The following is a 23,245-nucleotide window of genomic DNA, read 5'->3' as shown; positions in this document are numbered from 1 at the left end:
AGGTGAGGGGGTAGAGGAAGAAGGTGAGGGGGTGGAGGGAGAAGGTGAGGGGGTGGAGGAAGAAGGTGAGGGGATGGAGGAAGAAGGTGAGGGGGTGGAGGAAGAAAGTGAGGGGGTGGAGGGAGAAGGTGAGGGGGTGGAGGACGAAGGTGGGGGTTGGAGGAAGAAGGTGAGGGGGATGAAGAAGGTGAGGGGGTGGAGGACGAAGGTGGGGGGGTGGAGGAAGAAGATGAGGGGGAATGGAGGAAGAAGGTGAGGGCGTGGAGGAAGAAGGTGAGGGGGTGGAGGACGAAGGTGAGGGGGATGGAGGACGAAGGTGAGGCGATGGAGGAAGAAGGTGAGGGTGATGGAGGAAGCAGGTGAGAGGGGGTGGAGGAAGAAGGTGAGGGGGTGGAGGAAGAAGGTGAGGGTGATGGAGGAAGAAGGTGAGGCGATGGAGGAAGAAGGTGAGGGGGTGGAGGAAGCAGGTGAGGGGGGTGGAGGAAGAAGGTGAGGGTGATGGAGGAAGCAGGTGAGGGGGGTGGAGGAAGAAGGTGAGGGGGAGTGGAGGACGAAGGTGGGGGGGGATGGGTGATAGGTGAAACCCGGAGAGGGGTTGTGAAGTAAAGAACTGGGAAGTTGATTGGTGAAAAAGATAAAGGGCTGGTGGAATCTGATAGGAGAGGACAGAAGATCATGGAAGAGGACCAGAGGGAGGTGATGGGCAGGTGAGGAGATAAGGTGAGAGAGAGAAACAGGGATGGAAATGGTAAAGGGGTTTTGCACTCTTTCTCTATCCAAGCCAACATTGTGGTTGGCCCAGTCAATATTAAGGAAGTTAAAATCTCCCTGTTATGTTTACATCTTCCTCTTCATTTCCCATGGCCTATAATATCTCCTTTTTATTTCTAATTTGTACCCATGTTGTCTCACTGCATAATTTCCCCAAGAATACCTTCTCTAATCAAAACCACACACACACCCCAACACAGTACTGTGCAGTCTGGTGGGAGCAAAGGAATGGTGAGGGTGGAGATCCACAGGGGAGGGTGGGACAGATGGCAGGGAAGGAGTGCCAGGGGTATGTGCCAGCACATTAAAAATAGCAAGCAAAAAAACCAGTCATGCAAAAAGAAACACATACATAGCCCAAGACCCTGAGCATCATGACCCACAAGTTGATGGTACAGTTCCCGTCGCTGCAATCCAGCCTGTCGTTCCCCAGATCGAACACTGGAGGGCAGCACCGGCGGGAGAGGCCAGCCCCTACCGAGCACGGACGCCACGCTGCACCGCCACCAGCGTTTCCTCTCCAGACTGCAGCAGCAGCCAAGCCCGCGACTTGGGGCCTAGTCCTCGCTCTAACCGAGGCTGTGCAGCCTCCCCGCCGCCTGTCGCACCACCAAACAAGGGAAGCAGGCCTGCGGCATCTGACATTATCGTTACAGTGAGGCTGTTAGGCAAAGATGGGCGAGGTCTGTGTGTCACCTACTCTCAGGGCATCTAGTACAGGTGCTGGGACACCACGTTGCAGTTGTACAAGTTGTTGGTGAGGCTGCACTCGCAGAATTGTGTACGGTTTTGGTCACCCTGCTATAGGAAAGTGTGCGGAAAAGATTTACCAAGAAGTTGCCTGGACTTGGGGGCCCGAGTTACAAGGAGAGGACTTTAGAGCAGGATTTTATTCCCTGGAACGTAGCAGGGTGGGAACCCCTGACCTAGAGGAACAGATCCCCAGGGGCCCGAGGGAGTGATATAGACCAGGACTTCATTGCCTGGAATGTAGTAGATTGAGGGGTAGTAACTATTGATTGAGCGGGTTGCAGACTGGGATATTATCCAGCGGATCTCGAGGTTTATGTATAGGATGAAAGAGGTAGATAAGATCATGACAGTCTTCTATAGACATCCGTTAGTCTCATGAGACCATGGATTTGCACCTTGGAAGGTTTCCAGGGCGCAGGCCTGAGCAAGGTTGTTTGGAAGACCAGCAGTTGCCCATGCTGCAAGTCTCCCCTCTCCACGACACTGATGTTGTCCAAGGGAAGGGCCGATACAGCTTGGCACCAGTGTCGTCGCAGAGCACTGTGTGGTTAAGTGCCTTGCTCAAGGACACAACACGCTGCCTCGGCTGGGGCTGGAACTCACGACCTTCAGATCACCAGACCAACACCTTAACCACTTGGCCACGTGCCAACATGAGGGACTTAGACATGCTGAAACTCACAGTATTTTTCCCAGGGAGAAGGGTTGGTAAGAGCAAGTGGGCAAAGGTTGAAGATCAGGGGTGAGAAGTTTAAAAGGAACATCAGGGGCAACTTCTTCGCCCAGAGGGTGGTGCGGATTTGGGATGAGCTGGCAGGAATGGTCGGTGAGGAGGGCACATTGGTAAGATTGAAAAGCCATCCAGATAAACAATGGATAGGAGAGGTTTAGAGGGCGATGGGCTAAACTCGGGGGGTGGGGGTGGGACGATCTCACTGGGCCTGGCTGATTTGGGCTGAAGGGCCTGTTTTCGTGCTGTATGACCGTGACAGCCCTGAACAGCATTGAGGAATCACTCAGACAAAGGACAATGAAAGAGAGAGGTGCTGGCGAGGAGGCACACTAACCTTTCCTTCACCAATACTGTTGCTGTCCAGGCAGTCGCCATGACAATTGTGATCGGGTTCGAGGGGAGTGCCAACAAGATAGGAGTTGGGATCGTCAAAGATGGCGAGGTGCTCTCCAACCCAAGGAGGACGTACATCACACCCCCGGGGCAAGGTAGGCAGCAGCCTGCTGTGATCCTGGGCTGACAGCAGGCTTCCAGAAGTTTATTGAGAGAACAGCTCGGAATTCGGTCTCGGGGATCCGGGAAGTTTATACCCAGAGTAACAGATCCCCAAGGGTGCGACAAAGACGGGTCACAATATCCAGGGGTTCAGGGTTTTATATATAGAATAAACTATCCCCGGGAGTGGGGTACAGGCTGGGATCCGATCCAGGGGTTCAGCGGGTTTATACACAGAATAAACTATCTCCAGGATTGGGGTACAGGCTGGGATCCGATCCAGGGGTTCAGCGGGTTTATACACAGAATAAACTATCTCCAGGATTGGGGTACAGGCTGGGATCCGATCCAGGGGTTCAGTGGGTTTATACACAGAATAAACTATCTCCAGGATTGGGGTACAGGCTGGGATCCGATCCAGGGGTTCAGCGGGTTTATATATAGAATAACAGATCTCTGGGAGTGGGTTACAGGCTGGGATCTGATTCAGTGGGTTCAGGGGGTGTTATATATAGAATAACAGATCCCTGGGAGTGGGTTACAGGCTGGGATCCGATCCAGGGGTTCAGCAGGTTTATATATAGAATAACAGATCTCTGGGAGTGGGTTACAGGCTGGGATCCGATCCAGGGGTTCAGGGGGTGTTATATATAGAATAACAGATCCCTGGGAGTGGTTACAGACTGGGATCCGATCCAGGGGTTCAGCAGGTTTATATATAGAATAACAGATCTCTGGGAGTGGGTTACAGACTGGGATCTGATTCAGTGGGTTCAGGGGGTGTTATATATAGAATAACAGATCCCTGGGAGTGGGTTACAGGCTGGGATCTGATCCAGGGGTTCAGGGGGTGTTATATATAGAATAACAGATCCCTGGGAGTGGTTACAGACTGGGATCCGATCCAGGGGTTCAGCAGGTTTATATATAGAATAACAGATCTCTGGGAGTGGGTTACAGGCTGGGATCCGATTCAGTGGGTTCAGGGGGTGTTATATATAGAATAACAGATCCCTGGGAATGGGTTACAGACTGGGATCCGATCCAGGGGTTCAGCGGGTTTATATATAGAATAACAGATCCCTGGGAGTGGGTTACAGACTGGGATCTGATTCAGTGGGTTCAGGGGGTGTTATATATAGAATAACAGATCCCTGGGAGTGGGTTACAGACTGGGATCTGATCCAGGGGTTCAGCGGGTTTATATATAGAATAACAGATCTCTGGGAGTGGGTTACAGACTGGGATCTGATTCAGTGGGTTCAGGGGGTGTTATATATAGAATAACAGATCCCTGGGAGTGGGTTACAGGCTGGGATCTGATCCAGGGGTTCAGCGGGTTTATATATAGAATAACAGATCTCTGGGAGTGGGTTACAGACTGGGATCTGATTCAGTGGGTTCAGGGGGTGTTATATATAGAATAACAGATCCCTGGGAGTGGGTTACAGGCTGGGATCTGATCCAGGGGTTCAGCGGGTTTATATATAGAATAACAGATCTCCGGGAGTGGGTTACAGACTGGGATCTGATCCAGGGGTTCAGGGGGTTTATATTTAGAATAACAGATCCTTGGGAGTGGGTTACAGGCTGGGATCTGATCCAGGGGTTCGGGGGTTTATATATAGAATGACAGATCCCCGGGAGTGGGTTACAGACTGGGATCTGATCCAGGGGTTCAGGGGGTTTATATTTAGAATAACAGATCCCTGGGAGTGGGTTACAGACTGGGATCTGATCCGGGGGTTCGGAGGTTTATATATAGAATGACAGATCCCTGGGAACGGGTTACAGACTGGGATCTGATCCAGGGGGTTCGGGGGTTTATATATAGAATAACAGATCCCCGGGAGTGGGTTACAGACTGGGATCTGATCCAGGGGGTTCGGGGGTTTATATATAGAATAGCAGATCCCCGGGAGTACGTTACAGGCTGGGATCTGATCCAGCGTGTTTAGGGGTTAATATATAGAATAACAAATACCAGGGTTTAGACATTATATAGACTGACAGTGGGTTACAGGCTGGGATAAAGTGTTCTGATTTGTTGAAGGTTTCCTTCCGAGGGACACAGCTAAGCATCACCGTCAGTGCGTGCTCGATCTCACGAGAGAAGCCTTGGACCAGGCAGGCATCAGGCCGGAGGACATCGACTGTGTGGCTTATACCAAAGGTAAAGGGGCAAATGTTGTGAATGCAGTGGTCCATGCAGTGGAGTGGGTGGTGAGCTGTGACTGGTGCGGAGTAGATGGAGGGTTGTGATTGGTGGGGAGTGGGCAGACTGGGCCATCATTGGCGGGGAGTGGATGGTGAGCAGTGATTGGTAGGGAATGGATGAGAGACTGTGATTGGTGGGGAATGGATAACATATTGTGATTGGTGGGAAGTGGGTCATGGACTTTGATTGGGTCAGAGTGGGTGATGGACTGTGATTGGGGCAGAGTGGATGATGGACTGTGATTGGGGCAGAGTGGGTGATGGACTGTGATTGGTGGGGTGTGGTGACAGACTGGTTGGGAGTGGGTAATGGGCTGTGATTGGTGGATGTGGATGATGGACTGTGATTGGTGAAGAGTAGGTGACATACTGTGATTGGTGGATGTGGATGACGGACTGTGATTGGTGGATGTGGATGATGGACTGTGATTGGTGAGGAGTGGGTGACGGACTGTGATTGGTGGATGTGGATGACGGACTGTGATTGGTGGATGTGGATGATGGACTGTGATTGGTGAGGAGTGGGTGACGGACTGTGATTGGTGGATGTGGATGACGGACTGTGATTGGTGGATGTGGATGATGGACTGTGATTGGTGAGGAATGGGTGACGGACTGTGATTGGTGTGGAGTGGGTGACGGACTGTGATTGGTGGGGAGTGGGTGACGGACTGTGATTGGTGGGGAGTGGGTGACGGACTGTGATTGGTGGGGTGTGGCAACAGACTGGTTGGGAGTGGGTAATAGGCTGTGATTGGTGGATGTGGATGATGGACTGTGATTGGTGAGGAGTGGGTGACGGACTGTGATTGGTGGGGTGTGGCAACAGACTGGTTGGGAGTGGGTAATAGGCTGTGATTGGTGGATGTGGATGATGGACTGTGATTGGTGTGGAGTGGGTGACGGACTGTGATTGGTGTGGAGTGGGTGACGGACTGTGATTGGTGGGGAGTGGGTGATGGACTGTGATTGGTGGGGTGAATTTGTTGGAAGATTCAATGCTCGGGATGTTTCAGGGCTGGGGAAGCAGGCTGATAGTGGGTGTTGTGTTGGCTTGTGACAAAGTGTTGGGTGTGTGAATGTGGGGTCTTGTCCAGAACATTCCCACTGATCTGAGGTGCTGTTTGCCCGTGACAGGGCCAGGGATGGGGGCGCCTCTGGTCTGCGTGGCAATCGTGGCCCGCACCTTGTCCCAGTTATGGAACCGGCCCCTCCTGGGGGTGAATCACTGCGTCGGGCACATCGAGATGGGCAGATTGATCACAGGAGCCACCAATCCCACTGTCCTGTATGTTAGTGGCGGCAACACACAGGTACCCAGCGAGGGTCAGGGATCATGGTGTCACGGGGTGGCGCACTGAGGGTTTTGGGGAGGCAGGGGACACTATCAGGTGAGAGGACATGCTGAGGAAGATGGGAGGGGGATCACAGGGATTCAGAGGGACACATTGAAGGGGTTGGGGAGGGGAAAACTGCAGGAGTCGGAGGGGGACTGACACGCTGGGGAGAGGGGACAGACTAAGGGGGTGGGGAGGGAGGAGACAGATTGAGGTTGTTGGGGAGGGGAGACACACTGGTGTTGGGGAACTGTGATCACCCCTCCCCTCCCCCTGTACTCCAGGTCATCGCCTACTCTGAACAGCGGTACCGGATTTTTGGGGAGACGATTGATATCGCGGTGGGCAACTGCCTGGATCGGTTCGCCCGGGTACTCAAGGTGCGTTTGTATGTCGGGGGCAAACCCACACAGGAACCACCCCAGGGACCTCCTCCACCATCCCCTCTCCTCCTCCTCCTTCCCTCCCCTCCTCCTCCACCCCCTCTCCCACTCCCCTCCTCCTCCACCCCCTCTCCCCCTCCCCTCCTCCATCATCCCCTTTCCCCCTCCCCTCCTCCACCATCCCCTCTTCCCCTCTCCTCCCTTGCCATCCCTCACACCAAATCCCCTCTCCTCATCCTTACCTCTCTGTCCATCTCCTCCCCTACCACTCCACTCAACCCAATTCACCACCTTCCCCTCTCCCTCCTCCTACCGCTCCTATCTCCGTCCTCTCCCCTTCATCCCCCTCCCCCATTCCTTCTCCTCCATCTCCAGGGAAACCCCCTCCCTCTCTCCCTCTCCCCTGCAGAGTGGTTCCCCTGCCCCTCCGTTTACCCCGACGGTGGCTGGTCTTGCGTTTATGCACGGATTATTGTTGGGTTGCTACAAGGGAAAAGCCACTCGTCACAGGAGCACGAGCATGTTGGACCTTGGCGGGTGGAGTGAGGGAGGTTCACAGGGAGGTCCCGAGGGAGGGGGAGGAGGGACCAGGATGATGGTTCCAATGTGGCGAGGAGGGTGCAGGGTGGGGTAAGGTGGGAGAAGGAGGAGGGAGCAGGACTTAATGCTGTAAGGTGGGGAGAGGGGAGGGAGGAGGATGGAGGATATGAAGGGGAGGAGAAGGAGGGCTTGATGTTATGGAGGAGGAAGAGGAGGGATTGAGATGCGGAAGGAAGTAGGTGGGTTTGAGATTATGAGGGGGCGGGAGGAGGGTTATGGAGGGAGGAGAAGGGTTTGAGGTTAGGAGGGAGGAGGGTTTGAAGTTACAGAGGGAGGAGAGTTTGAGGTTACGAGAGGGAGGAGGATTTGAGTTTATGAGTGAGGAGGTACGTTTTGAGGTTATGGGGAGGAGGGAGGAGGGTTGAGGCTATGGGTGGAAGGAGGAGGGTTTGAGGTTATGGGGAGGAGGATTTGAACTCATGAGTGAGGAGGAGAAGGGTTTGAGGTTAGGAGGAGGGAGGAAGGTTATGGAGGGAGGAGGGTTTGAGGTTATGGAGGGAAGAGAATTTGAGGTCATGAGGGGAGGAGGGTTTGAGGTTATGAGGGGGAGGGAGGAGGGAAGAGGCTTTGAGATGAGGAAGGAGGTAGGGTTTGAGGTTATGGGGAGGAGGGTTTGAAGTTATGGAGGGAAGAGGGTTTGGGGTTATGGAGAGGGAGAAGGGCTTGAGGTTATGGAGGGAGGAGGAGGGGTTGAGGTTATGTCAAGGTGGGAGGAGAGTTTGAGGTTACGAAGGAGGGAAAGGGAGGGTATGAGGTTAAGGGGAGGAGGATGGAGTGTTCGAGGTTGTGAGGGAGGAGGAGGCGTGTTTGAGATTGAGAAGGAAGGATGAGGGTTTGAGTTTATGAGGAGGAGGGAGGAGGGTACGAGGTTATGGGGAGGAGGGAGAAGGGTATGGGGAATGAGATGGGAGAGAGGAGGGTTTGCAGCTCTGAGGGGGAGGAGGGACCACACTTTAAGACTGAGCTTGAGGTAACTCGGTGATGTCTGCTATCTCTGTACAGATCTCCAACGACCCGAGCCCGGGATACAACATCGAACAGATGGCGAAGCGGTGAGGACTGGGCACTGGGACAGACATCCCCACCCCGTGGGGGGAGATAACACCTGAAACACCCATAAAGTGACATACCCCTCCCCAAGTTCCCCACACCCCCCAATGTATCCTCCCCAACACAAACTGAGACAGTGACAGTGAGACTCCCTGTTCTCCCCCCCACCCCCGCCGCACACACACACGCAAACACTGACTCTGACCTGTATCTCACAGGACCCCCGCCCCTCTCACGGACTCTCTGCTTCGTTTCAGGGGAACGGTCTTCGTCGATCTGCCCTACACAGTGAAGGGAATGGACGTCTCCTTCTCGGGGATTCTATCTCACATCGAGGTGGGGATCTCAGGCTCCAGGGTGTCCGTCCCCCTCCCTCTCTCTCCGTCCCCAACTCTTCATTCTCCTCACCACTCTGTCCCTCTCCATCTCTGTCCCCTCTCTGTCCCCAACCCCTTTCAGACCCCCGTCTCCATCTCAATCTCTTGCCCCTGCTCGTCACCCTCTCCCCCTTTCCATCCCCACCCCTCTCTCTCTGTAGCCCCTCTTCTGTCTGCCTCACCCTCTCTCCATCCCCCTCCCCCTTCTCTATCTCTCCCTCTTTCCTCCTCTCCATCTCCCTCCCCTGTCCCCCTCTCTCCCCTCTCGTACCCCTCCTTCCATCTCTTTCTCTCGATCTGTCTTCCTCACCCCCTCCCCCTCTCCCAACCCCTCTGTCCCCCCCCATCCGCCCCTCCCCCTTGCTCCGTCCCCACCCCCTGTCCCTCTCAATGTCTCACCCCCCCTCCCCATTCCGTTCTGGGTGCACGGCTGGAGGACGACTAGGTCTGTAGGTCTGTGGGACTTGACATGTCTCTGTTTCAGGACGTTGCTGAGGCGATGATTGCGTCTGGGAAGTGTACGGCCGAGGATCTCTGCTACTCCCTGCAGGTACGGAGGGCGTCCCGGTCCCGAGCCCAGCTCACAGAGTCAGAGACGTAGAAACCTCGAGCCACTGATCTCGTTTCGTTCTCTCCACATTCCCCTCGTCTTCGCCCCCAGAGCCTTCCCCACCGTACACTGGTGGGACCAGTCGTGGGGTATCCTGTGTGGTTCTAGCTGCCCAGCTGTGAGTTAGCGTGAGGGGGGAGAGATTTAAAAGGGGCCTGAGGGACAGTTCGATCACCCAGAGGGTGGTCCGCAGATGGAACGAGCTGGCAGAGGAAGTGGTTGACCAGGTACACTAACGACATTTAAAAGGCACTCGGACAGGGTCGTGGGTAGGAAAGTTTGAGGGCGGTGACCCAAACTGTATTATGCTGAGGACCAATGCCATTAAGCAAAGGGTCCAAACGTGGTCCAAAGCTCGGGTGGGCCGAATTGCCTGTCACCATACTGTCTGTCTCCATGACTCCAGAACAGCGGCCAATTAGCCCACTGATCCCACGCATCGGTGGGACGTGGGAGACCGGAGAACCCTGGGCAAATCCACAGCAAATTCGGCACAGACAGCGACGGAGGTCAGGATCAGCCCTGAGTCAGGGATCTGCGGCAGCAGCACTACCTGCTGTACCCCCGTACTGTCCAGTGGAACAAGGGTCAGGTGACTGGGATAGCCATGGGTGGGGTCGGAGATTGGTGACAATGTGACACCCTGTGTCATATTCCCTCGTCTGAACGGGTCCTCCTGGATAATCTTCAGACGTTGGAGGGTAAGGTAGCATTAGGAGGGAAGTTATTGCTGATAAGTGTGAAGTGATGCGTTTTGGGCAGGGGTTTACACACTGTGAACGGTGGGGAGTGTAGAATGACAGAGGGATCTCAGTGTGCAATGATAGGACACACACTGTGAATGGTGGGGGGTGTTGAGAGACAGGGGGACCTTGGCATACAAGGTAGAACACACACTGTGAATGGTGGGGGGTGTTGAAGAACAGAGGGACCTCGGTGTACAAGGGTAGGACACACACTGTGAATGGTGGGGAGTGTCGAGGGACAGAGGGTAGGACACACACTGTGAATGGTGGGGAGTGTCAAGGGACAGAGGGTAGGACGCACACTGTGAATGGTGGGGAGTGTCGAGGGACAGAGGGACCTCGGTGTACGAGGGTAGGACACACACCGTGAATGGTGGGGAGTGTCGAGGGGCAGAGGGACCTCGGTGTACGAGGGTAGGACACACACTGTGAATGGTGGGGAGTGTCGAGGGACAGAGGGACCTCGGTGTACGAGGGTAGGACACACACTGTGAATGGTGGGGAGTGTCAAGGGACAGAGGGACCTCACTATACGAGGTTAGGACACACACTGTGAATGGTGGGGAGTGTCGAGGGACAGAGGGACCTCGGTGTACGAGGGTAGGACACACACTGTGAATGGTGGGGAGTGTCAAGGGACAGAGGGACCTCGGTGTACGAGGGTAGGACACACACCGTGAATGGTGGGGAGTGTCGAGGGACAGAGGGACCTCGGTCTACGAGGGTAGGACACATACCGTGAATGGTGGGGAGTGTCGAGGGATAGAGGAACACTGAGGCACTACCTGGTTAAGCTGTCGAGCTGGGGATTTTGAGGGGTGGGTGCATTAACTGGTGAACTGACATGAAGGTGACCCATGTGCTTTCAGGAAACCGTCTTTGCGATGTTGGTGGAGACGACTGAGAGGGCAATGGCGCATTGTGGATCAGAGGAGGTGCTCATCGTCGGAGGGGTAGGATGTACGTGTGTCAGGGTAACGGGGCAGGGCGACATCACACCCACACCGGGAGCACCGTGCACGGTCCCCATCTCTATCCCTGGGTCAGACCCACACCGGGAGAACCGTGCCCGGTTCCCGTCTCCGTATCCCTGGGTCAGACCCACACCGGGAGAACCGTGCACAGTTCCCGTCTCCGTATCCCTGGGTCAGACCCACACCGGGAGCACTGTGAACAGTTCCCATCTCTATCCCTGGGTCAGACCCACACCGGGAGCACCGTGCACAGTTCCCATCTCCGTATCCCTGGGTCTGACCCACACTGGGAGCACCGTGCACAGTTCCCATCTCCCTATCCCTGGGTCAGACCCACACCGGGAGCACCGTGCACAGTTCCTGTCTCCGTATCCCTGGGTTAGACCCACACCGGGAGCACCATGCACAGTTCCCATCTCCCTATCCCTGGGTCAGACCCACACCGGGAGCACCGTGCACAGTTCCCATCTCCGTATCCCTGGGTCAGACCCACACCGGGAGCACCGTGCACAGTTCCCGTCTCCGTATCCCTGGGTCAGACCCACACCGGGAGCACCGTGCACAGTTCCCATCTCCCTATCCCTGGGTCTGATCCACACCGGGAGCACCGTGCACAGTTCCCATCTCCCTATCCCTGGGTCAGATCCACACCGGGAGCACCGTGCACAGTTCCCATCTCCGTATCCCTGGGTCAGACCCACACCGGGAGCACCGTGCACAGTTCCCATCTCCCTATCCCTGGGTCTGACCCACACCGGGAGCACCGTGCACAGTTCCCATCTCCCTATCCCTGGGTCAGACCCACACCGGGAGCACCGTGCACAGTTTCCATCTCCATATCCCTGGGTCAGACCCACACCGGGAGCACCGTGCACAGTTCCCATCTCCCTATCCCTGGGTCAGACCCACACCGGGAGCACCGTGCACGGTTCCCGTCTCCGTATCCCTGGGTCTGATCCACACCGGGAGCACCGTGCACAGTTCCCATCTCCGTATCCCTGGGTCAGACCCACACCGGGAGCACCGTGCACAGTTCCCATCTCCCTATCCCTGGGTCAGACCCACACCGGGAGCACCGTGCACAGTTCCCATCTCCCTATCCCTGGGTCTGATCCACACCGGGAGCACCGTGCACAGTTCCCATCTCCCTATCCCTGGGTCAGATCCACACCGGGAGCACCGTGCACAGTTCCCATCTCCGTATCCCTGGGTCAGACCCACACCGGGAGCACCGTGCACAGTTCCCATCTCCCTATCCCTGGGTCTGACCCACACCGGGAGCACCGTGCACAGTTCCCATCTCCCTATCCCTGGGTCAGACCCACACCGGGAGCACCGTGCACAGTTTCCATCTCCATATCCCTGGGTCAGACCCACACCGGGAGCACTGTGCACAGTTTTCAGTTTCTAATCTGGGGTAATTTTTATGGAATGGTTAGTGGAGAAGGAGATCTCTCAGGGTGAGGGATGACAAGATAGTGGATATTTCAGAGGGGCGGTGGGGATTCCTGGCTGAGTGGTTTCCCGTGGTGCAGCGGGTGTGGGCAGGTTCGGACATCGGTTTGTGTGATGTGCACCTTCCGGTCTTTCGTAGGTAACCGGCGCTTGCAGGAGATGATGGGGGTGATGTGCGAGCAGAGGGGAGCCAGGCTCTTTGCTACCGATGAGAGGTGAGTGGCAGCAGAGGGGGAGAGGGGGAGGGCACGCACACAGCGCCCCGACCTGTCTCACTACCCACCCTCAGTGTCCGGACCCCCCTCTGCCTCAGGGGGATTCATACCTCCACCACCCCCTCAGGCAATGTGTCCCAGATTCCACCCCCAGCTGAAAACATTCCTCAGATCCACTCTCTGACTCTAAACCTCTGTCTTGATTATAAACACCTCTGGTGAAGGGGGAAAAAATTCTCTTATCTGCTTTCTTTGTGCCTGTTATTAATTTTCACGCCTCTAACTCAGGTCTAAGGAAAGCAAAGTGCAGTCCGTTGTCACTGAGACACCCCATCCTGGGCACCTTTGTGGAACATCTCCTCTGCATTCTCTCCACTGCAGTCCTTAATAACAGAGTGCCGATCAGGACTGTCCACAGAGCTCTTGCTGTGGCCTTAACCATCATTTAAAAAGGTTATACCGTAACCTCCCAGCTCAAATTGGTTAGAATTGGTTTATTATTGTCACGTACTGAGATATCGTGTAACTTGTCTTGCGTCCTGTTCGTACAGTTCCGATTACTACACAGTGCAATGAGCTAAAACTATAACAGTGCAGAATAAAACGTAAAAGCCGGCAAAAATAGAGGAGAACAATGAAGTACAAGATCATAACGAGGTAGATTGTGAGGCCAAGAATCTAGCTTAGAAACATAGAAAACCTACAGCACAATACAGGCCCTTTGGCCCACAAAGTTGTGCCGAACATGTCCCTACCTTAGAAATTACTAGGCTTACCCATAGCCCTCTATTTTTCTAAGCTCCATCTACCTGTCCGAAAGTCTCAAAAGACCCTATCGTATCCGCCTCCACCACCGTTGCCGGCAGCCCATTCCACGCATTCGCCACTCTCTGCTTAAAAAACTTACCCCTGACATCTCCTCTGTACCTGCTCCCAAGCACCTTAAACCTGTGTCCTCTTGTGGCAGCCATTTCAGTCCTGGGAAAAAGCCTCTGACTATCCACACGATCAATGCCTCTCATTATCTTGTACACCTCTATCAGGTCACCTCTCATCCTCCATCACTCCGAGGAAAAAAGGCTAAGTTCACTCAACCTATTCTCATAAGGCATTATTCCCAATCCAGGCAACATCCTTGTAAATCTCCTCTGCACCCTTTCAATGGTTTCCATGTCCTTCCTGTAGTGAGGCGACTAGAACTGAGCACAGTGCTCCCAAGTGGGGTCTGACCGGGGTCCTATATAGCTGCAACATTACCTCTCGGCTCCTAAATTCAATCCCACGATTGATGAAGGCCAATGCACCGTATGCCTTCTTAACCACAGAGTCAACTTGTGCAGCTGCTTTGAGCATCCTATGGACTTGGACCCCAAGATCCCTCTGATCCTCCACATTGCCAAGAGTTTTGCCATTAATACTAAATTCTGCCATCATATTTGACCTACCAAAATGAACCACCTCACACTTATCTGGGTTGTCTGCCATCTTACTGTATATGAGGTCCATTCAAGTCAACAACGGGATAGAAGCTGTCCTTGAGTCTGGTGGGACCTGCTTTCAGACTTCTGTGTCTTCTGCCCGATGAGAGAGGGGAGAAGTGAGAACGTCCGGGGTAGATTTCTCTGGCTACTTTGAGAAGTGCAGACAGAGTCTACGTAGGGGAGGCTGGTTCCTGTGATGTGCCCGGTCATGGGCGGGGCCGTTGCCACGTCAAGCCGTGGTGCTCCCAGACAGAACACTTCCATCAGCAACAACTGGTCAGAGCCGGCGGAGGCATGCTGAACTTCGTCAGCCTCCTGAGGAGAGCCCAGGTGGTGCTGAGCTTCCTTGGCTGTGGCTGGAGCGGGACCGGCCGTCGGTGGCGTTCACGCCCAGGAGCTTGCAGCTCTCAACCCTCTCACTGTCCCCACCCGCGCCCCTCTTTGCAGTGAAGGACGGAAAGGTCATCATCATTGACGCCCCGTCACTAAGGTCTCTATCCCCTTGCTGTGCTCTGACTTCACTGGCCCAGCTAACGAAGGCAGATATCCCGTGTGCCTTCTCCACCACCTTGTCTTCCAGCAAGTGTCTACAGACGTACTGTGGAGGGCATTCTAACATGGCTGCATCACCGTCTGGTGTGGGGAGTGGCTACTGCACAGGATCGAAATAAGCCGCAGACAGCTGTAACTTCAGTCAACTCCATCACGGGCACTGACTTACATCGTATCCATGACATCTTCAAGGAGCCTTAGAAAGATGGCATCGGTCATTAAGGACCCCAGGTCAAGCCTTGTTCTCATTAGGGAAGAGGTACAGAAGCCTGAAGACACACACTCAGTGATTTGGGAACAATCCACATTTCTCTAAAATGTTGCAATTAAACCCGTATCCACCATTCATTGCATATGCTCACCACCCTGTGAGTGAAGTTCTCCCTCAGATCCCCTTTCACCCTTAACCTATGACCCCCTAGTTCTAGTCTCGTCCAACATTCACCTTTCATCCTTAACCTACGACCTCCAGTTCTAGTCTCATCCAACCGCAGTCGAAAAAGCCTGCTTGCATTTACCCTGTCTCTACCCCTCATAATTATGTGTACAGCATCTCCTGTGCTCCAGGGAATGAACCTAACCTATTCAACTTTTCCCTATAACTCAGGTCCTCAAGCCCGGCAAAATCTCTGTCAATTGTCTCTGCACTTTTTCAGTCTTATTGACATCTTTCCTGCAGGTAGGAGACCAGAACTGCACACAGTACTCCAAACCTCAGCAACGTCTTGTATAACTTTAAGATAACATCCCAACTCCTGTACTCAGTGCCCTGATTTATGAGGGCCAGTGCGCCAGTGTATCCCTTTGTTCTGCCTGCTGCACAGCTCAGTGCCCCACCGTTCACTGTGCAAGTCATACTCTGGTTTGTCCTCCCAAAGTGCCAACCCCTCTCATTTATCTACATCGAACTCCATTCGCCACCGTTCCTCTGTCGTGCCTCTCTCCTGGGGTTGGAACTGCTTGTCTGTCCCGTCCTGTCCTTCCGTCCACCTCAGCCTGCCATTGATTCTCACAGGTTCTGCATTGACAACGGTGCCATGATAGCCCAGGCGGGCTGGGAAATGTTCCGGGCTGGACAGGTGACCGCGTTGGAGGACTCCTGGATCACTCAGAGGTACGAGCGCACCTCCCTTGCCCACCCGTCCCCGGCGGGGAATTCTCTCACCGAGGCGCTACGTGATACATAGTTAGATCCGTGGGCTGGTACGGCATTCAGCCCCTCGAGTTCAACCTCGCTCTCACCAACAAACCCCCCCCATGGAGTCTGGCACCTGTCAGACCTCACCCGAACCACCTCAGCTCCAGCAGCTTCAATCCCAACCTCCGGCGCTGTCTGCGTGGAGTCTGCACGTCCTCCCGGTGACCGCGTGGAACGAGGGGGAGGGGCGACGGGAATCTGGAGCGAGTGAACTGGCATTGGTGCCAGTCTGGGTGTTGGGGAGAGAAGTTTTTACAGACATGGTGCAGGTGGATAAAACTCCAGTCAGGCTGCCTGCCGTTCGGGTCACCCCATTGCAGGAAGGATGTGGAGGCTCTGGAGAGGGTGCGGAAGAGGCTCACCGGGATGCGGCCTGGTTTAGAGAGAGCGAGTTATAAGGGGAGGTTGGACAAACTTGGGTTTTCTCTGGAGTGCTAAAGGCTGAGGAGGGACTTGATAATTTTTATAAAATTATGGGAGGTATAGATAGAGTAGATGGCTGGTATCTTAATCCCAGGGTAAAAAAGTATAACACCAGAAAGTTTTGTATTTAAGGTGAGAGGTGGATAGTTTAAAGGAGATGTGTGGGGTAAGTTTTACAGAGTGGTCGGTGCCTGGACTGTGCTGTAGGGGTGCTGTTGGAGACAGAGACAGCACTGAGCAAAAGTCTTAGGCACTGATACATAGTTGGGCTGCCTGAGACTTTAGCACGGCACTGTATTTGTCAACGTGGAGCAGAGAGCAAGTTTGTAAATCTGGCAGGATCAAAGGATGTTGGGAATGGCGAGGGTGGAGCGCCACGGGAGGGGTGTGGCACAGGTGGCAGAGAAGGAGTGCCAGGGGAAGGGAAGGGTGGGTGCAGACACACCCTGTCCTGAGACACCAGGCAAGGTCATTTGATTCCAAAGAATTGGTTTATTGATCATTACAGTATGTCTCTCTGGTGCTTCCCCTCTCCCTTCCCCTTTTCCCAACCATGATTCCCCTCTCCCTGCCCCGTTCCCACTCTCAGTCCACAACAGAGACCCAGATCAGAATCAGGTGTATCATCACTCACATATGCCATGAAGTTTTGAATTTTTTGCAGCAGCAGTACAGTGCAATACATAAAATTACTTCAGTACTCTGCAAAACTCTCAGGCACCCTAGCCATATATATGTGCCCAGGACTTTAGCACGGTGCTGTACAACAGTTAGCAGAGGCTGTTAGACACATGAACAGTCAGGGAGTGGAGAGATAAGGACCCTATGCTGGCAAATCGGATTAGATAGACTGGCATCCTGGTTGGTACGGAAGGATAGGCTGTAAGTGGATTCAGCAGCCTTGTGGTTGAGGCACAGGGCCAGCAATAGGCCACTCGGCCTCTCAAGCCTCAGCTCCTATTCTACACCCGCCACACCAAGATCCAGCTCCACCGCCCTGTGGAGTGGAGAGCGCCCCAGAACCTGTTTTATTCTGTGGAGGGGCAGGTAGTGTTGAGGAAACAGGTAGATGCAGAAGGACTTAGGCAGATTAGGAGAACGGGCAAGAAAGTGGCAAATGAAATACAATGTTGGAAAATGCATGGCCGTGCACTTTGATAGCAGAAATAAATGTGCGGACTATTTTCTAAACGGGGAGAAAATCCAGGAATCTGAGATTCAGAGGGACCTGGGAGTCCTTGTGCAGAACACTCTAAAGGTTAACTTGCAGGTCGAGTCGGTGGTGAGGAAGGCAAATGCCATGTTAGCATTCATTTCAAGAGGTCTAGAATACAAGAGCAGGGATGTGATGCTGGGGCTTTATAAGGCACTGGTGAGGCCTCACCTTGAGTATTATGAACAGTTTTGGGCCCCTCATCTTAGAAAAGATGTGCTGGCATTGGAGAGGGTCCAGAGGAGGTTCACAAGGATGATTCCAGGAATGAAAAGGTTATCATATGAGGAACGTTTGATGGCTCTGGGTCTGTATTCACTGGAATTCAGAAGGATGACAGGGGATCTCATTGAAACCTTTCGAACATTGAACGGCCGAGACAGAGTAGATATGGAAAGGATGCTTCCCATGGTGGGGGAGTCTAGGACAAGAGGGCACAGCCTCAGGATAGAGGGGCACCCTTTCAAAACAGAGATGTGGAGAAATTTCTTTAGCCAGAGGGTGGTGAATTTGTGGAATTTATTACCACAGGCAGCTGTGGAGGACCGGTCGTTGGGAGTATTCAAGGCAGAGATTGTTAGATTCTTGATTGGACACAGCGTCATAAGTTACGGGGAGAAGGCCGGGGAGTGGGGCTGAGGAGAGGGAAAAAGGGTCAGCCATGATTGAATGGCGGGGCAGCCTTGACGGGCCAAATGTCCTAATTAATTCTGCTCCTATGTCTTATGGTCTTATTCTCACTGATAGTGTTGTGAGATGTGTTTTGTGGCAGCAGTGCAGGGTAAGACATTAAAAGTTCCTGCAAGTTACAAAGTGCAAAAGAGCGGTAGTGAGGTGGTGTCCAGGGGTTGATGGACCATACATAGATCTGATGGCAGAGGGGGAGAAGTTGTTCCTAAAATGTTCTCCAGGCTCCTGTACCTCCTCCCTGTGGCAGTAATGAGAAGAGGGCATGTCCTGGATGGCCAGGGTCCTCAGTGTCTGATGCCTTCTTGAGAGTCGGCCTTGACGCCCTCGATGTTGGGGGAGGTCTGTGCCCCTGAGGGAGCTGGCCAAGCTTTCAGCCCTCTGCAGCCTCTTGCGGTCCTGGGCATTGGAGCCTCCAGACCAGACGGAGGTGCAACCAATCAGAATGCTCTCCACCTGCAGAGATTTGCTGGAGTCTTTGGTGACGTGGCAAAGAGGTCCTTTTGCAGTTGTACAGGGCCCTGGTCAGACCACACCTGGAGTATTGTGTGCAGTTTTGGTCTCCAAATTTGAGGAAGGACATTCTAGCTATTGAGGGAGTGCAGCATAGGTTCACAAGGTTAATTCCCGGGATGGCGGGACTGTCATATGTTGAAAGATTGGAGCGACTGGGCTTGTATACACTGGAATTTAGAAGGATGAGAGGGGATCTGGTTGAAACATATAATATTATTAAGGGATTGGACACGCTGGAGGCAGAAAACATATTCCCGATGTTGGGGGAGTCCAGAACCAGAGGCCACAGTTTAAGAATAAAGGGTAGACCATTTAGAACGGAGTTGAGGAATAACTTTTTCACACAGAGGGTTGTGGTTCTGTGGAATGCTCTGCCTCAGAAGGCAGTGGAGGCCAATTCTCTGGATTCTTTAAAGAAAGAGTTAGATAGAGCTCTTAAAGATAGCAGAATGAAGGGATATGGGGAGAAGGCAGGAAAAGGGTACTGATCGTGGATGATCAGCCATGATCACTGTGAATGGTGGTGCTGGCTCAAAGGGCTGAATGGCCTACTCCTGCACCTATTGTCTATCTCCTCAAACAAGCTGTTGACGTGCCTTCTTCGTGATTGCATCAATGGAGGGCCTGGGTTAGATCCTCCAATCCCTCAGTTCTGCATGACTGTCCTTAATCTTGTAACCACTTCCCACCAGCCGAGAGCCTTCCTTCCCCCAGCGGGAGCGTCACGACACCTACCCTCTGGACCTTGCTCCAGTGTGGTCAGCTCTCACCGTTCCAGACTCTAGAGCAGGCGTTTCTTTAGCTGCCCACGGGATAGAGTCCTGGACTGGCAGCTCGTTTGAGTTCATTCAGCTGGTGGGGGCTTCGCAGGCTGAGACTGTTCTGAGTTTGGTGACGACTTTGGCCACAGGGTTTGTAGACAGCTAAAGTTGGCGGTGCGGTGGACAGCGAAGAACGTGATCCAAGGTTGCGGCAGGATTTAGATCAATTGGGGAAATGAGTCGAGGACTGGCAGATGGAACTTAACCAGGAACTTTGATCGGTTTAACCAGGGCCTTCCCCATGCTCAGTTCGCGGGTAAGGCCCTGGAGAGTGTTGTAGAACAGGGGTGACAAACATACGGTTCTGAGATTGGTAACACGGGTAGACAGGGCGGTGATGGAGGCACTTGGTGTGTTTTCTGTTTCCCTGCTTTTCTCCTTTTCTCCAGTCCTGCTGAAGGGTCTCGGCCCAAAACGTCAACTCTACTCTTTTCCTAGATGCTGCCTGGCCTCTGAGATCCTCCAGCATTTTGGTTGTGTTAATCTCAGTCAGTGAACTGATCTATGTATCAGTCAGTGAACTGATCTATCTAATGCCAGAGCAAATGTCAGACGTCCGACAGTCTTTTCTCTGTCTCCTTGTACCTGTCACAAACCGGCCTTAGGGATGATTCCAATTTGCACCAAGGAAATGCTGATTTTTAAACCCTTCACAAATCTAACAGAACTTTTGCCCAGTACTTTCTCATCCAGTAGAAGTTTCAGTCATACCTTCTTATTCCTTGTGCTCTTTGGCCTAGGCACATAATTTCGTTCAAAGTAAATTTATTATCAAAGTACATATACGTCACCATATACAACCCTAAGGTTCATTTTCTTGTGGCATAATCAATAAATCCAATAACCATAATAGAATCAATGAAAGGTCCCACCCAGCAGGACAGACGACCAGTGTGCAAAAGACAAGAAGCTTTGCAAATACAAAAATAAAGAATTAATAACGATAATAAATAAACAAATATCAAGAACATGAGATGAAGAGTCCTTGAAAGTGAGTCCATTGGTTGTGGGAACAGTTCAGTGTTTGGGAGAATGAAGTTATCCCCTCTAGTTCAAGAGCCTGATGGTTGAGGGTAATAACTGTTCCTCAAAACAAAGGCAGCAGGTCATTAAGGAAGAAAACATTCTTCACCAGTATCTCATTTCAAGGGTGTGTGTCCACGCAGATCTTCCCACATTCCAAACCAACAGCATTTTGTTGTACAAACGCCCATTTTGTGTTGCCCTCTTTAGGTTAGCCCAAGGGGGAATCAAATATAACTCTTCTGTCACAGACTGGTATGCTTAACAGGCTCTAGGGCAGGTACATGGATAGGGAAGGTTTGGAGGGACATATGAACAGAGATCCTGCAGGTGCTGGAGGTCTTGAGCAACACACACACAATGCTGGAGTGATTCAGTGAGTAAGGCAGCATCTATGGAGGGGAATAAACCGTCAACATTTCAGGTCGAGGCCCTTTATCAGGACTGGACAGAAAGGTGGGCAGAGGCCAGAATAAGGTGGAAGGTGTACAGGCTTGGAAGGTGATAGGTGAGACTAGGTGAGGGGGAGGGTAGGTGGGTTGGGGAGTAGGGGATGTGAGAAGCTGGGAAGGAATAGGAGAGATGATGAGGGGGTAGGTAGGTGGGTTAGGGAGAGGGGATGTGAAGCTGGGAAGGAATAGGAGAGATGATGAGGGGGTAGGTAGGTGGGTTGGGGAGGGGGGATGTGAAGCTGGGAAGGAATAGGAGAGATGATGAGGGGGTAGGTAGGTGGGTTGGGGAGAGGGGATGTGAGAAGCTGGAGGTGATAGGCGAGACCAGGTGAGGGGGAAGGTGGGTTGAAGTAAGAAGCTGGGAGGTGATAGGTGAGACAAGGTGAGGAGGAGGGTAGGTGGGTTGGGGAGGGGGGGAGGATGTGAGAAGCTGGGAAGGGATGGGGGGATGATGAGGGGGTAGGTAGGTGGGTTGGGGAGAGGGGATGTGAGAAGCTGGGAAGGGATGGGGGGATGATGAGGGGGTAGGTAGGTGGGTTGGGGACGAGGGGATGTGAGAAGCTGGGAAGGGATGGGGGGATGATGAGGGGGTAGGTAGGTGGGTTGGGGACGAGGGGATGTGAGAAGCTGGGAAGGGATGGGGGGATGATGAGGGGGTAGGTAGGTGGGTTGGGGAGAGGGGATGTGAGAAGCTGGGAAGGGATGGGGGGATGATGAGGGGGTAGGTAGGTGGGTTGGGGATGAGGGGATGTGAGAAGCTGGGAAGGGATGGGGGATGATGAGGGGGTAGGTAGGTGGGTTGGGGAGAGGGGATGTGAGAAGCTGGGAAGGGATGGGGGGATGATGAGGGGGTAGGTAGGTGGGTTAGGGAGAGGGGATGTGAAGCTGGGAAGGAATAGGAGAGATGATGAGGGGGTAGGTAGGTGGGTTGGGGAGAGGGGATGTGAGAAGCTGGGAGGTGATAGGCGAGACCAGGTGAGGGGGAAGGTGGGTTGAAGTAAGAAGCTGGGAGGTGATAGGTGGAAGAGGTCAAGGGCTGAAGATGAAGGAATCTGATAGGAGAGGAGAGTGGGCCATGGGAGAAAGGGAAAGAAGGGAGTGAGATGGGCAAGTGAGAAAAAGAGAAAGAGGTGAGACCAAAACCAGAATGGGGGATAGAAGAAGAATGGGGAGGAGAAGTAATTGCCAGAAATGAGAGAAATCGATGCCTTTGCCATCGGGCTGGGGGCTACCCAGACGGAATACAAGGTGTGGCTCCTCTAACCCGAGTGAGGCCTCAGCCTAACTGTAGAGCAGGCCACGGACCGACATGTCAGAATGGGAGTGGGGAATCAGTTTGAAGTGGGTGGCAGCCAAACGCGAGTGGCTAGGGCTGGGGTTGACAGCTTGGTCAGCATGAACAAGAGGGGCTGCAAGGCCTGTTTCCCTGCTGTGTGACCCCTGTGCTGTTCCTCGGCAGGTACCGGACGGACGAGGTGAAGGTCACGTGGCGGGAGTAGTCCTGGCCCTGAAGTAGCAGCAAGTCGCCACGCGAGCGGAGGGAAGCGACAAAGGATGCGAATCGCTCTGTATCAGCCGGTCTGCAGGGATGAGGCTTGGGGCCGAGGACTGCACTCAGTCTCAAAAATAAAAAAAATGCTCCAAACAGCCAGTGGGGACAAAATGGTCTTTCTCACCGATGGGGTAAAAACAACCAATCCGGGTGGTGCATCTGCAGATGGACAGCCATCTTAGCCAGTCAGCAGAGAGATCCTGGTGGGCGGGGCCATTTCTCAGTCTCTCCAGAGGTGACCCTCAGTATTGAGTACATTCACTTATCTGTGTCCCTCAGTTCGCGACCTGTCGTAGAACACAGAGAGGCGGCACGATAGCGCAGTGGTTAGCGCAACGCTTTGCCGTACTGGCGGCCCGGGTTCAAACCCGCTACTGACTATAAGGGATTTATGCGCTCAATCCGTGACCGCGTGGGTTTCCTCCACTTGCTCTGGTTTCCTCCCACAGTCCAAAGACGTACGGGGTTGGTAGGTTGATTGGTCATTGCGAATTGCCCTTTGATTAGGCTTGGATTAGATCGGGGGAATTGCTGGGTGGCGCGGCTCGAAGACAGAGACGGAGGCACCCGTGGAAGGCACGAGCAGCGTGCCGGACTTTCACAGTGCATGG

General features: G+C 53.5%; 1 protein-coding gene across 2 annotated transcripts in view; it reads left to right on the top strand.

The window, feature by feature from the left end:
* The window catches only part of osgep (O-sialoglycoprotein endopeptidase), a 28,661-nt gene extending 5,935 nt beyond the window's left edge, over positions 1-22,726 (top strand). The window contains exons 2-12 of one of the 2 annotated variants that reach the window (XM_072269971.1): positions 2,626-2,745; positions 4,806-4,925; positions 6,107-6,282; positions 6,591-6,686; positions 8,292-8,341; positions 8,597-8,675; positions 9,201-9,266; positions 10,942-11,032; positions 12,641-12,716; positions 15,765-15,863; positions 22,542-22,726. In XM_072269971.1, coding sequence (XP_072126072.1) covers positions 2,631-2,745; positions 4,806-4,925; positions 6,107-6,282; positions 6,591-6,686; positions 8,292-8,341; positions 8,597-8,675; positions 9,201-9,266; positions 10,942-11,032; positions 12,641-12,716; positions 15,765-15,863; positions 22,542-22,581 — 1,008 coding nt within the window. In that variant the 5' untranslated portion in view covers positions 2,626-2,630 and the 3' untranslated portion in view covers positions 22,582-22,726. Of the gene's footprint in view, positions 1-2,621; positions 2,746-4,805; positions 4,926-6,106; positions 6,283-6,590; positions 6,687-8,291; positions 8,342-8,596; positions 8,676-9,200; positions 9,267-10,941; positions 11,033-12,640; positions 12,717-15,764; positions 15,864-22,541 lie in introns of both variants that reach the window. The other variant, XM_072269972.1, reaches the window with a different exon arrangement.
* The last annotated feature ends 519 nt before the right edge of the window (positions 22,727-23,245 follow it).

This window comes from Mobula birostris, chromosome 10 (genome assembly GCF_030028105.1).
Source record: "Mobula birostris isolate sMobBir1 chromosome 10, sMobBir1.hap1, whole genome shotgun sequence".
Lineage (NCBI taxonomy): Eukaryota > Metazoa > Chordata > Chondrichthyes > Myliobatiformes > Myliobatidae > Mobula > Mobula birostris.
This window is presented reverse-complemented; position numbering and strand designations above follow the sequence as displayed.